General features: G+C 53.6%; 5 protein-coding genes across 5 annotated transcripts; 3 read left to right on the forward strand and 2 right to left on the reverse strand.

The window, feature by feature from the left end:
• Positions 1 to 263: 263 nt before the first annotated feature.
• On the reverse strand, positions 264 to 1,176 carry VTJ04DRAFT_6820 (uncharacterized protein; the record flags this gene model as incomplete). The annotated part of the gene is made up of 2 exons (XM_069365082.1): positions 264 to 1,032; positions 1,100 to 1,176. The coding sequence occupies 2 exons, from the start codon at positions 1,174 to 1,176 to the stop codon at positions 264 to 266; spliced, it is 846 nt and encodes a 281-aa protein (XP_069218844.1).
• Positions 1,177 to 3,018: 1,842 nt separating this feature from the next.
• Positions 3,019 to 5,508, forward strand: VTJ04DRAFT_6821 (uncharacterized protein; the record flags this gene model as incomplete). The annotated part of the gene is made up of 3 exons (XM_069365083.1): positions 3,019 to 3,339; positions 4,338 to 4,445; positions 4,831 to 5,508. The coding sequence occupies 3 exons, from the start codon at positions 3,019 to 3,021 to the stop codon at positions 5,506 to 5,508; spliced, it is 1,107 nt and encodes a 368-aa protein (XP_069218845.1).
• A 216-nt stretch (positions 5,509 to 5,724) lies between these two features.
• On the reverse strand, positions 5,725 to 6,237 carry VTJ04DRAFT_6822 (uncharacterized protein; the record flags this gene model as incomplete). Its single annotated transcript, XM_069365084.1, has 3 exons — positions 5,725 to 5,801; positions 5,860 to 6,030; positions 6,102 to 6,237. 3 exons carry the CDS (start codon positions 6,235 to 6,237, stop codon positions 5,725 to 5,727), a joined length of 384 nt encoding a protein of 127 aa, XP_069218846.1.
• A 916-nt stretch (positions 6,238 to 7,153) lies between these two features.
• On the forward strand, positions 7,154 to 8,064 carry VTJ04DRAFT_6823 (uncharacterized protein; the record flags this gene model as incomplete). Its single annotated transcript, XM_069365085.1, has 2 exons — positions 7,154 to 7,724; positions 7,796 to 8,064. The coding sequence occupies 2 exons, from the start codon at positions 7,154 to 7,156 to the stop codon at positions 8,062 to 8,064; spliced, it is 840 nt and encodes a 279-aa protein (XP_069218847.1).
• A 2,960-nt stretch (positions 8,065 to 11,024) lies between these two features.
• On the forward strand, positions 11,025 to 11,990 carry VTJ04DRAFT_6824 (uncharacterized protein; the record flags this gene model as incomplete). Its single annotated transcript, XM_069365086.1, has 1 exon — positions 11,025 to 11,990. The coding sequence occupies one exon, from the start codon at positions 11,025 to 11,027 to the stop codon at positions 11,988 to 11,990; it is 966 nt and encodes a 321-aa protein (XP_069218848.1).
• Positions 11,991 to 12,085: the final 95 nt, after the last annotated feature.

Consider the following 12,085-nt stretch of genomic DNA (forward strand, 5'->3'; position numbering starts at 1 on the left):
CTCATTCGTGTGAAATGGAGGAGCTGGAGTCGAACACGTTGTTTGGGCAAGCTTAAGGTATTCATCATCATGTATCGAGCCGAGCCGAGTATATTATGCTAACACTGGAACAATAAGAGATAAAACGCAAACTGGGCAACCCATGTATCAACCTCAACAAATCAGCACATCAACCCAGCGACCAAGCAAGTAACCCAGTAAGAAACTACCCCTTCTTCAATCAAGTGATCAAACCCTCTCACCAGTCTCCCGAAGACCGGACCTTACGAAGAAGGAGCCGGCTTTGCCTCTGTCGTGGTCGGATCCACAGGGGCCGTCGTCGTCAACGACCCAGGCTCCTCCTTCTTTTCCTGGGCAGCACCTTGCCCGAACCTCCCCAACACCTTATCCAGCCCGACCTTGTCCAGGCCCAAGCCCTTGACCAGATCACCACCGCTCTCTTCCTTCTTCAGCTCCGCCAACCTCCGCGCCTCATTGTGGATATCTTGCACCTGCCTCTGCTTGGCCGTGTAGAACTCCACGATCTTGCGGCCCGTGGGCGTGTCCTTGGCCCGCTCAAAGTACGAGCTCAGACCGGTGAGCAGGTTGCCCGCCTTGCGCGTCAGGCCGTAGCTTTCGTCGGCCGACTTGGCGCGCTCGGTCGCCTGCGTGCGCTCGTCGAGCTTCTTAAGGGTAGCCACGAAGCGCTGCGACAGGCCGTGCTGCTCGTCGATGGCAAGGGCTTTTTGCAAGCCCTGCTCGGCGACGAGGTAGCCGTGCGCGAGGACCTCGGCCAGGATGCGCGACGGGGGCTTGTCCTCCTGGGCGAGGACGGGGGCGTCGCCCCGCTCGGCGGTCGTGGTCTCAGCAGTGGTGTCGGCAGGAGGAGGGGTGGCGGAGAGGTCGCCCTCGCCTTCGACGGTGATTTCGTTGCCGCCGAGCTGGGTGTGGTTCAGGAGCAAGGCGGTGCGGGCAGCGGTCTCTTTCTCGAAGACGACGGTGGCGGATTTGCTTTCGCCATCTTGGGTGATGTCGATGGAGGTGATTTTGCCGCTGGTGAGAGGGTTAGCGAGAGCTCTTGGAAGGAGGTCAGATGTGGCATGAAATGCAGACGACGTACCAGAAACTGAAGAAGTCCTTGATTTCGCTATCAGAGGTCTGCCCTCCGATGTTCTTGACTTTGACGGTGACGGCCATGATGTCGATTTTCGAGTTGATATTTGAGAGAGGGGAAGTGCGGGGTAGCTGAGGGATGTTGAGGATGGAGATGAGAAGAGCTTGGGTGATTGACGGTCCTAAATACTCAAGACTGGAATTGAGGCAGGTGATGATTTAAATGGAATTAGCAAGATCCGAAATCCTCCGCGCGCTTCCAAGGCGTCATTGAAATGCAACTCAATGGGATCAGGGACGCGTGTTCGGTGCCAAGTCAAAATCAAGTCTCGAAGCTGGCGCGGCTCCATGTCGTCATCGCCTGATTGCGGAGCGAGCCAGGGTGTGGCTGCAGCTGTTGTGCATGTGAAAGTGGGGCGCCGTTGTGGCTGAGCAGGGGGCTAGGCCTCCCATGACGAAAACGAAAATCGTGGTCTCGTAATTACGGCACATTACGGTTCTTACATCAACGTCACCTGTGGCTGACCACAGCGGCAACGGCAGAAGAGCCCCTGGACTAAGCGCGAAAGAACACAACGGAAGGACGTTTGACTTTCTGGGATATTCTCTTAGTGGGTTGCTCCCGGATTAGCCCAGCGAACCCGCACCGCCACCTGTTATGTGCCCTCCCCAGCCTTGTCGTGGACATCGGAGACCTCATCTGTGGCTTGACTGGAGAAAGGCACTGGGCAGATTGCTCGTCCCAACAATCTCGAGAAAAATGCCTCTATGTGCTAGTGTGTGCTCTCAGGAGGTAATGAGCGAATGACCTGTGGCGTGTCAAACCTCATCCACTCGGTATCCGCACCGTCAAGGGTTCGTCATCTTCTGTTGGGTATTCGTCAGGGGCGAGAATGTCATTCTCACAGTGACTCATGGGAAGATTGTGCACGTCCCACTTGATATCCGGGTTTACCGCCGTGATGGTATCAGTTTGGGGTTTGTTTCATCCTCCCTTCACTCCACAGGAAAGCAAGCAATCATGTGGGAGGTCATCATGGAAACTGAGGCAATCAACCCAAACACCCAAGAGGTGACACACTGTCAAATGAGGCGGCGGTTCCATTGTTTGTAACTGAGAACTTAAGCGCAAGGATAAAACGATCGAGCTTAGGGATTGTCTTCTGTCCTGGCCTTCGATGCCATTCTCCCTTGTACCCGTTCTCTCATCTTCTTCAACGATGTACATGGCGTCCCATCTAATAGTGTGGGTACAATAACCGTCCCAGATGTCTTGGCATGCGATAATTATGTCGGTTATTCTTCAACCATCGCGTTCTCCCACATTGCTGATCGGAACCATTCTGGACGTGGTCTGGAACCATGAGATGTACTTTGGATGAAACCTTATCAGGTAAGGTTTAGGTTTGCCAAGCCAACTTTCGATTCCACGGTGAGTCCATTATACACGTGGAAAGTTACCTTCCTTTCATCTCCTCGAGCCTGTTCTTTCTTCGTTTCAACACCCCATCCATGCTTATCAACTGCTGATCCAGGTGGTCAAGCTTCATAGTCAGCTTCCGCTACTCTTTGCAAGCCAGTAAGCTTCACAATGGTGTTCAGCACTAACGAGGTTTTCCTCCTTGTCACAGAGAACCTTGACGTCAGATATATTCTCAGTCTGATGCTTACCTCCCGACGAACTTACGCACTCTTCAAGACGTATGAGAAGTCGATCACAGAGCGTTGGATTATTAGGAATCTCCCAGAGGGCGCGTGATTCCACCTCAGGGCGCTGTTCTGGCATCGGTTTTCTATGAACCGGGGGGCGGCGACTTCTGTATACCAATCCTTGCGAGGCCAGGCTTCAAACTCATTGCTGAGTTGGAAGGCAGAGAAGAGCGCATTCGAGTTCTGTTCGGCAATCCGGCCAGGAGCAAGTTTACCATGGCGGGATGCCTCCTCGCCGCGCTTCACGACACTGATATCTACGCTCGTCTGACGCCAACCCGGGTCTCCAAACTCGTTGATGGCCTGAAAAGCGCGATGCGCACAGCGGACCGAATTGCGGACTGGGCTGCTGAATGGCACGTAGACAAGATGTCCAAAGGACCTACCACCTCGGTCATCCCTGAGATGTCAAGAGACCACTTTCCCGAGGATCCTGAATCCATTCGCAACATCCATGTTCCCAGGACCGAACAGCTTCTGGGTATGGAACCAAAGGACCACACGCTCATCTTTCTGCTGGGGGAGCTCATTGCTACGGTGTGCAGAGGTCCGAATTTTCAACGCAGCCGTGAAGTCTCCGTAACGAATGTTGGCCCAATCATCGAGCTTCTGCTGCGCTACGGAACTGTGGCCCCGTTTTCCACTTTGCCTCACGACTTTGGGGAAGGGCCGAGTGGGGAACTGATACTCAGGAAGCTCTACAGGAAGAAGTTTTTGCTAACGCTATTTACTTTTGGTGCTGAAGATGACGAGATGCCTTGGGCGGGGGGATTCCATAAGCTGCGGTTGGAGACCATGCTCAGTATTATGGCGCGGGGCATGAACGTCGTCGAGGAGGAATCTAGAGACCTGAGCGCACTCTGTCAGATCTTTCAGTGGCTTCTGGAGGAGAGAGATCGGGTTTTTATGAGTTGGCTTCAAGAGGAAACAGATCACTGAGGGCAACTCGTCTTCGGTGGGAACAACGCAACGTAATCGGATCTCCAATATAGCTTCAAAGTCAGATCATCCTCTTTATTCACCCTCTGTCGTGCCGATGAGCGCCGAGCCTCTGTGAATGAAGCCACACGCTCCAATTTAGCCTTTACTACGCTGCTGTTCCATCCCCCACATGCTTCGGGCGAAGGGAACTCTTCGCCAAACGCTCCAGAAACCCTCTTCTGGAGCTCCAAACAGGGATAAATAGCCATTCACTCGCTCTATTTTCCTTTGTATCTAGTATGCGGAATTACACACTCTTTTCCCCTACTTTTTCCTACACCTGGAAGCTTGTGGCATGTTCGTTATGAGCCCGGAAGGACTCTGACTGACTACGCAGCTCCAACATTGCTATAACGCTTCATCTGTCTCTCCAATTCCAGCTTAACTGCTTCAATAACCCTAGACCACTTTACTGTTCTTCTTTATCCGACCCCTGAATCGCCTTAATCGCTGCTATAGAGCTCAAGAAGGAGAAAATCATCCTTACCGACCAGACTAACTAGTATCGCTGGTTCGCGCAAGTCCGCACTTAGGCGATTAACGCCAAACTGTAGGACTACGTCGACCCTGACAACGTACAACCGTGCCAAATAGGCTCTGAGCCGGGCATTCCTGACCGCGAAGAAACCCGTAGAGCCCTCGTCCAGAAGCGCGAAGCGGAGGTACGCTATTGCGGTGGCCGCCTGGAATGCCGCTCCCGAAGCTTTCCGCGGTATGGCTCCTAAGCCACCGGCTGCTCCTACTAAAACTAAGGTCGACCTGCTCTACTACTAGGAGCGAAAAGACTTTTAGCATAGTCACGCCTAATGGGTCAGCTTCCAGGAGCGCTTTACTAAGCTTTTCCGTAAGATCAAATCCTCGATCAGTCAAAGTCTCCTGGACTCCGTTATCTATAGTAACGACGAGTATAACGGCAACGTATGCACCTTTCTGATTCAGTTGCGTCGGGAGATCCTGCCAACTGATTTAAACGCCGTCACCGCCGCTGAAAAGGAGTATCAGAGGCTCCTGAATCTCGCTAAATCAAAGAGTGTCAATCCCCTCTAGTGGATCGAGGAATTCAAATCAGCCTACAAGATCGCGGTCCACTACAGAGTCCCAGACGCGATTAGCACTACCTCGGAAGAGAAGTTTCTCCTCGCCGTTAGGGAATATATCGCGCCCACCGTCGCTATAATCGAGCTTGTTAACCGCATCTTAACCATTGCTAGAGGAGGCACCGCCAACGGGATGCCTGTACTGATCAGGATCATTTACGCGCATCTCCGGGCTGAGAATGAGCGTAAAGCTCGAGGCCTTCCGCTTATCCTCGCTACTCCTTACTTCGCCGGCTCCAACAACAACAACAGCGGTTCCAAGGATAACCTTAAGTGCCCTTGCGGAAAGACGAAGCATCCCTGGAAAGCTTCCGACTGCCGTCAGGTCAAAGCGGCGCTCCCTAGTACGGACCCCAAGCTTCAGCGGATCCGTGACGCCCTTCAGGAAGCGCGCTGGAAAGACCTCAAGACCGCGGTGGAAAAGAAACTCAAAAAAAACAGCCCCCTCCCCTCACAACTCCGGGGACTCCTCACGGCCGGACTCCTTTTTGGAGCCCGCCGAACCCTCCCCCGTAACGCCAAACAAAATATCCATCCCCTCCAGGAAGTGATCCCGGAGGGCATCAAAACCCGCCGCAAAATGCTCCCGAGCGGCGACCCAGCGCGCCGACAGCTCCTCCTGGGCTGATCCCTCCTCACCGAGGGACCAACCGGGGGTGAGGTCGCGGGCGTGGGCCGCGCCGGGAGCACCAGACTTATCCTCCTTCTCCTCCTCTTCCTCTCCCTCATCCCCTTCCTCCACGCCAGCCTTCTTCAACACTGCGCGTAAAGCGCGCCGGATCTTGGCAAGATCCTTTCATCTGATGTTAGTATACGTTACACAAGCCAGTGTGAGTGAGGAGCGTCAAACCTTCTCGTCGCGCTCCTCCGGCGCGGCCAGAACTTTCTCTACAAGGGAGGCACCAAGGATCTTCGCCTGCACTGGGCTTCAAAACAATTAGATACGCCGACTTCAGATGAATGGAGCTTCTCAACATACAGAGACTGGCAGGGGTGGCCGCCAGCAGCGCAGTGCTGGCAACGGGCCAGCAAACCGCGCTCCCCGTGAGCATCACGGCAGGGGGCCCGCAAACGGCCGCGGAGGGCGGACCGCACACAACCGAGGCAAGGGGTGGCGCGAACGGCGGCAGGGTCGATCCTTCTCTTTTTGCTGCAGAGCGCCATACGTCAGCTGAAGCGAATCCACGAAGCTTCAGGAGCAAAACAACAAATAGCACTCACGTGGTGGAAGGAGCGGGGGCAGCAACTGACTCTTGGGGGGTGGGGGTGGGGGCGGCGGCACCAGACGGCGACAGGTGCTCGCCAGCTGCCTCGCGGCTGGCAGCGGCCCGACGATCTTCCTCATTGAGGAAGGCATTGAGTTCGTAAGGGTCGTCAGACCCGAAAAACGGCATTTTTTGTTGTTGGTGGTGGTGGCTGCTGTTGTTGTTTTTGTTGTTTTTGTTGTTTTTTGGGAGGATTTGGAAGGGGAACGACTTCCATGAGCAGCGACTTCCGAAAAGGAAAAGTGGGGCGACCCGACCAGGGTCCACAAGGCCAAAAACTGCAGGGTGGGGCACAGCCTCAACACCAGGCTGCACATCACCACTGCCATTTTGGGCAGTCAACGCAGACCAGTCCGCGCCGACTGGGGGGTGTGTCGTGCCGATGAGCGCCGAGCCTCTGTGAATGAAGCCACACGCTCCAATCTAGCCTTTACTACGCTGCTGTTCCATCCCCCACATGCTTCGGGCGAAGGGAACTCTTCGCACTCTTTTCCCCTACTTTTTCCTGCACCTGGAAGCTTGTGGCATGTCACCCTCTTTAGTAGTATGTACATATACGCATCTTGACGTTGGCATGGGGGCAGTGAATCATCGCATTAATGTCATCGATTCTGAAGTGCCTTGAGTTCGGTGTTCAATGGGGCCATGCCTCGAGCCCGTTCCAGTTTTAGGTTCGATACCCAATGTCATCGGATCATCTGGCCCCTGATCAGCTATAAGCAAGATTGATACTTGTACCTTGCCATCCCAACCTTGCTTTAGGTTTCGAGATGGGTGTGGTCTGAACCTAAGGGCTTTCGTTCCATCTTTGACGTGCTTGACAGGCACTGTTCAACCTTACATCATGGGTTCTCTCGTTGAAACGTGGTCTTCTGTCTTCCCAACGGTTCATTCGACTTGTTGCATTTTGAGACCTTCTTGAACCTCCAACTCCTGAAATCGCCCGCCCTTGGCATCGTCACCACTTTGCATCTACGTTCTGGTTCAGATTCATGACTATCACCCACCATGGCGCATCTTCCCGATGATGTCATGCTTCTGATCTGCGAGCACCTCGATGCTTCATCGATCCTGAGTTTCATGCTCACCTGCCGCCACCTTCACCATCTGCTCAAGTTTCATGAAAGCTCCATCACCAAAGGCTGGATTTCCAAGATGATCACCAACCCCAGGGTAGCCTTTCCACTTGGCGCAATTCTGTCATCACAAGTTCAAGAGATGTCCTTCCACGAGCTCAACCGCATCACCCTCAGCGAAGGCTTTGAAGTCATAGCTGAAATCGATTCACGCGAGAGAAAGATCGAAGCGTTGTTTGCGCAAACCACCTCTGGCAACCACCTGGGCTTTGGGCCTCTAAGAAGCGCCCTCGACGAAACCAAATTCATCTCCGGCCTGTCACGTCGGCAGACCTCGCGTTTAGTTGAAGGTCTCAAGGACGCTTGCCGGGTCGCGAACCGGATTTCAGACTACGCAGCATCAGCTCTCACAACCGAGGAAATCATCGCTGCTAGAAGGGCTTACATTCTCGAGGACACCTCCCCCCTGGACCTTGCCGTCACGGCACAGCATTGCTATATGCGTTCGTGTGTGATCCGGCCGTCGGCCTTCCGGCGACCTCGGGCCAATCAGAACGAGCGGCGGCGCGCGCAGCACACCTCAGGCTGCGGAAGTATGACATGGCTGTGGACGACGTTGTTTGTCGAGAGATCGCGGAACAAACCTGGCCCTCCACGAACCCGACCATTCGCGCTCTGTGGGACAGGCGGTGGACCTTGAATCCGGCATTGCTTGGGGCGTTTCACGGGCCAGGCGAGGATCAGGATCAGTTCATGGATGTGTTGGAGGAGCGCGAGGTCGGGATGTCTGTCATGAGGGTCAACCGGAGGTCTGCCGAGATATTGAAATGGATTATGGGATGAGCTGGAGACGGCGGAAACAAGCGCCGTTCCACATTGAGATCCCGGAGTGTTGCCTTAGCCCGTTATTATATACTTATCCATCCTCTCAAGATTCGGGTCAGTCTCAACTCGGTGGACAAGATGGCCGATTTCGCAGCATTCATTCTCACAAATCCAACCAGTTCCCAGACCTTTTCAAGTGCTCCCTTCCGCACATTAACATGGAGGCTGAACGTGTTGAACGATGGAGTCCTTCGGAGCGCAAGGAGTGATTCCTCTGTCGACCGTTGGTACTCTAGGTACGCTCTCATGTGCCATTCTTCATCCAGATACCCTCACACTTGAGGAGCGCGACGCCGCCGTCAAGGCACACAACCGGATGAAGGCCTATTACGGGATGATGGACAAGAAGGTTCAGGCACGTTTGCATGTGCTGACTAATCCTAAATGGGCGCTAATGGCGACTGGCACCCTCTTGGTGGAGGGTACTCTGTGCTCTTACCTTCTGGAAACATTCTACGGGTATTGACAGGACACGAAAAGGGTTGTGACGTTGATTGAGAAGGTTAGGCGGGGAATTGTCGCCTGAATTGTGCATGAAGGGGAGGAAGAGATCCTGAGATGGATCATATATGACTACAGGAGTAGCTGGATGGATATGAGCTGTGTCCTTGACATCCATTGCTTGATGCGTTTGGCTGTCGGGGAGCATTACTACTGACATGACCCCTGAGGCTCTTTGATGTTATGCCCCTGAAGTTAAGGTGTTCATCGAAACAACAACAACGCGTGTATCGACCTCAACGCGTGTAATGGACCTTGACTTCCCCGGCAACCTCAAGCTTGGTATGCCTTATGCAGGGTGAACATCGCCAGCCTCTTGCACAACCGCGCAGCTCCTCTTCCTTCCTTCGCTGATGACCACGACTTCCTGCATCCGGCATGCCGAGTTCTTGCTTTTATCATATTCCTCGTCCAATTCTCTTGCCTTGCGGCGTTTCGTTCCATATTCACAACTACCATGAAACTCCCGAGTAACGTGATCCTTTTGGTCGTCGAGCACCTGGACTGGGGCACGCTGCGCAGCCTCCTGGCGACCTGCAGGACCATTCGCCTCGTTTTGTTAATGTACCATCACTCAATCTCAAAGGTATGGATAGCGCAACACCTCCCGAATCCGGCACCCCATTTACACTGATCTTCTCATCGCGCAAGGAAGATCCCTTCACCGGCGGGCCTGCCATCATCAACAGTCCCAACTTCGGAGCGATTGAAGAACTCGACTTGAGAAGTCGCCAGATCGACGCTTTCTTCACGCCCCGCTCAGCAAACAGCCCACGTGGCACTGGAATCCTCTTGGAGGTTCTTCGGTGTCTTGTCTATCATCGCCCGCAACCTGCGGATTGGATTGCCCAAGTCGTTAGTGGACTCAACGAAGTATGTCATATCATCAACCTCCTGGCCGACAGCGGTACACATGCTCTTGTCTACCTTGACGGACCTCTCACCGTCCGCAACGAGCCTTTCCGTGGTTTGACCACGTCTATCGAGTAAGGCGAGAAGATCCGAATGCATTTAAGACGGCGATGAATCCTGAGCGAATGCGGCTTTTCACAGTTACAGTTGGCATTCCTCGACCTGCTGGCCCGCGTGGTCTCGTTGATCCCATTCATATTGCATGAAGGAAGTTCGATCGGAGCCAATAACATTGCGTATGCGAGAATGGAGTCATTCCTCCGTCACGGAACGATGGAGTTATATGCTCTCGTGTGTGACGCGGAACTCGGGCTTCCCAACAATCTTCGTTCTGCTGGACCCGAGGCTGCTCGCACGGCCCACGGGCGTCTACAGAGGCACTACAACTTGATGGATGCCATTGTACATCAACAGATTGCGACTCAACTGATTCCGATGCGGGGAATTGATCGTTCGCTGATGTTGGCGAAGATGTGGGGAAAGGGGATGAACTTGTACCCGACACTGCTTGAACAGTTCCACGGTCCTGGAGAAGATCAGGGCACTTTGGGACGGTTCGAGATAAGAATGGGGGACGGAGAGCTGGTGGTGGCCTGGAAGGTGAATGCACGGGACGGGGAAATGTTGATGTGGGTATATCACGATATATGACGGGAAGATTGATGGGAGCGTAAGAAGGGCTTGTTTTCGTGGGACGGAGTCGGGTTGTTGGCCTGGATTGTATGGTTCGCTTTTCACGATGCCCATGGAGACTGGTTGTGTCAATAACTCTCTTCTCATTCTGAACCACATCAATCCTTTATGTCTGATACATGAGTCCTCTAACTCATTCATGCTTTTGTTTGGTTTAGCCGAGTGTTTCTCGCCCCGTGGACGAAGCTCAACAGCGGAGTCGGTCATCTAGGTAATTCCAGAGAAACCACCGCTGGTTCCAGTCTGTCTCTCCGGTGGCCATGAGCTGACCACTTGGAAAAGATATCGTTGACGGACTCTTGGCAACAACAAGGGAGATGTCTGCAATGTGCCAGCAGAAGGTAGAACGGTATAAATTTTGGGACTCATTGATAACAAGATCAATATACTGTCCGCATTGGGTCCCAAAGTCGAGATGTCACTACTATGCATCTGGACAGTCATCTCCAGCAACCCCATTGCGAGTCTGTGGCCGGTCATTGTTGCTGGGGCACCAGAAGCGTGTCGCACACCATGAAGCAGAAGATGGGACGAAATACCATCCGACCAGCAAGGTTTAGGTTTTCCTGAAAATTAGTGCAGAAACGGACATCAAATGTTTAGGTCCTAGACGACCGGCGTCCAGCTTCTTTCTCTTACGTCCAAGCACTCTTCTCAACACGTCTCTAGATTCTTTTCCTTCCTTCACTACAAACAATCATAGATTTCTCTGTCTCTTCATCGCACCGCGACCCGTCAGCAAGAACTGTCTTAGGTCATAGCACCGAACTCGTACCCATAACCCCGATACCTGAGGACTGCCACCTTCAGCAATGAGGCTCCCACCTGACATATTTCTTCTCATCGCCGAGCGCCTCGACGCGGCATCCATCTTCACCCTGATGCAAACATGTAAGGGCATTCGGCAACTCTTCCTGACGCACGAACGTTCAATTGCAAAGGCATGGATTTCTCGAGTCCTGTTCCCCCCGATCTCTAATTTGGCAACCGACTTTTTGTCCTCGACAGACTTCTATCCTCCTGAGGACCCTACCGAAGTCCGGCAGCCTTGCATAATCAAACAGCACACTTTCAAAGCCATCAAAGAACTCAATCTTAGGGGTCGTCGCATCGATGCCCTCTTCGCCGCCGCTTCCCCAGAGAGTCCGCGTGGCGTGGGAGCGCTTCGCCACGAACTCGTCAACCATCCAGCATTCCGCAATCATTCCGACAACGACATCCAGCATGTGATTCCCTGGCTCAAACTGACATGCCGCCTTGCCGACCATCTTGGCGACCTTGCTGCGACCATTCAGCCTTCAACCATGCCAGCCTTCATGAGGATCTTTGGATTCGACAAGATCTTTTCATCTGACGATATCCAGCGCATGCGTGTGCATGCCGCGCGCTGTTCCTTTATCGCCAACGGAGGGATGTCCCCAGCACAGCTGGACCTTCTTTCTCTCTTGACGGACTTGGGCGCGATGGCTCTCCACACAGCCAACGCAACGCTTCCTGGAAATCACCTCCATGAACTCTTTCTGCGCCATGGGACAGCGGTCGTGGATGCGCTCATCTGCGACGCAGATGCCACCACCGCTAACCAAGGGAGACTGGCTGAGGGTTTGGAGAAGGCACATCACGAATTGTACAAATATTATGTGGTTCAAGACCGCCATGTCTCGAGGGAGCTGACTGCCCCGGCCTCGGAGGCAAATCTCTTCTGGGATGCCTCAGACAATTTGCGCAATGTCTTGGACAAAGCGCTGCGTGCCGGGGAGTCAAAGGATGAAAACTAAGCGCAGGCTGGAGATGGTGACCAGAGGAGATTGAGGGTGGGGTGTTTTTGTGTGGGCTCATCGTGTACCTCTTGTTGTACCTGAGATACCTTATC

The sequence above is a fragment of the Mycothermus thermophilus genome (genome assembly GCF_041956435.1).
Source record: "Mycothermus thermophilus strain CBS 625.91 unplaced genomic scaffold VTJ04scaffold_4, whole genome shotgun sequence".
Classification (NCBI taxonomy): Eukaryota; Fungi; Ascomycota; class Sordariomycetes; order Sordariales; family Chaetomiaceae; genus Mycothermus; species Mycothermus thermophilus.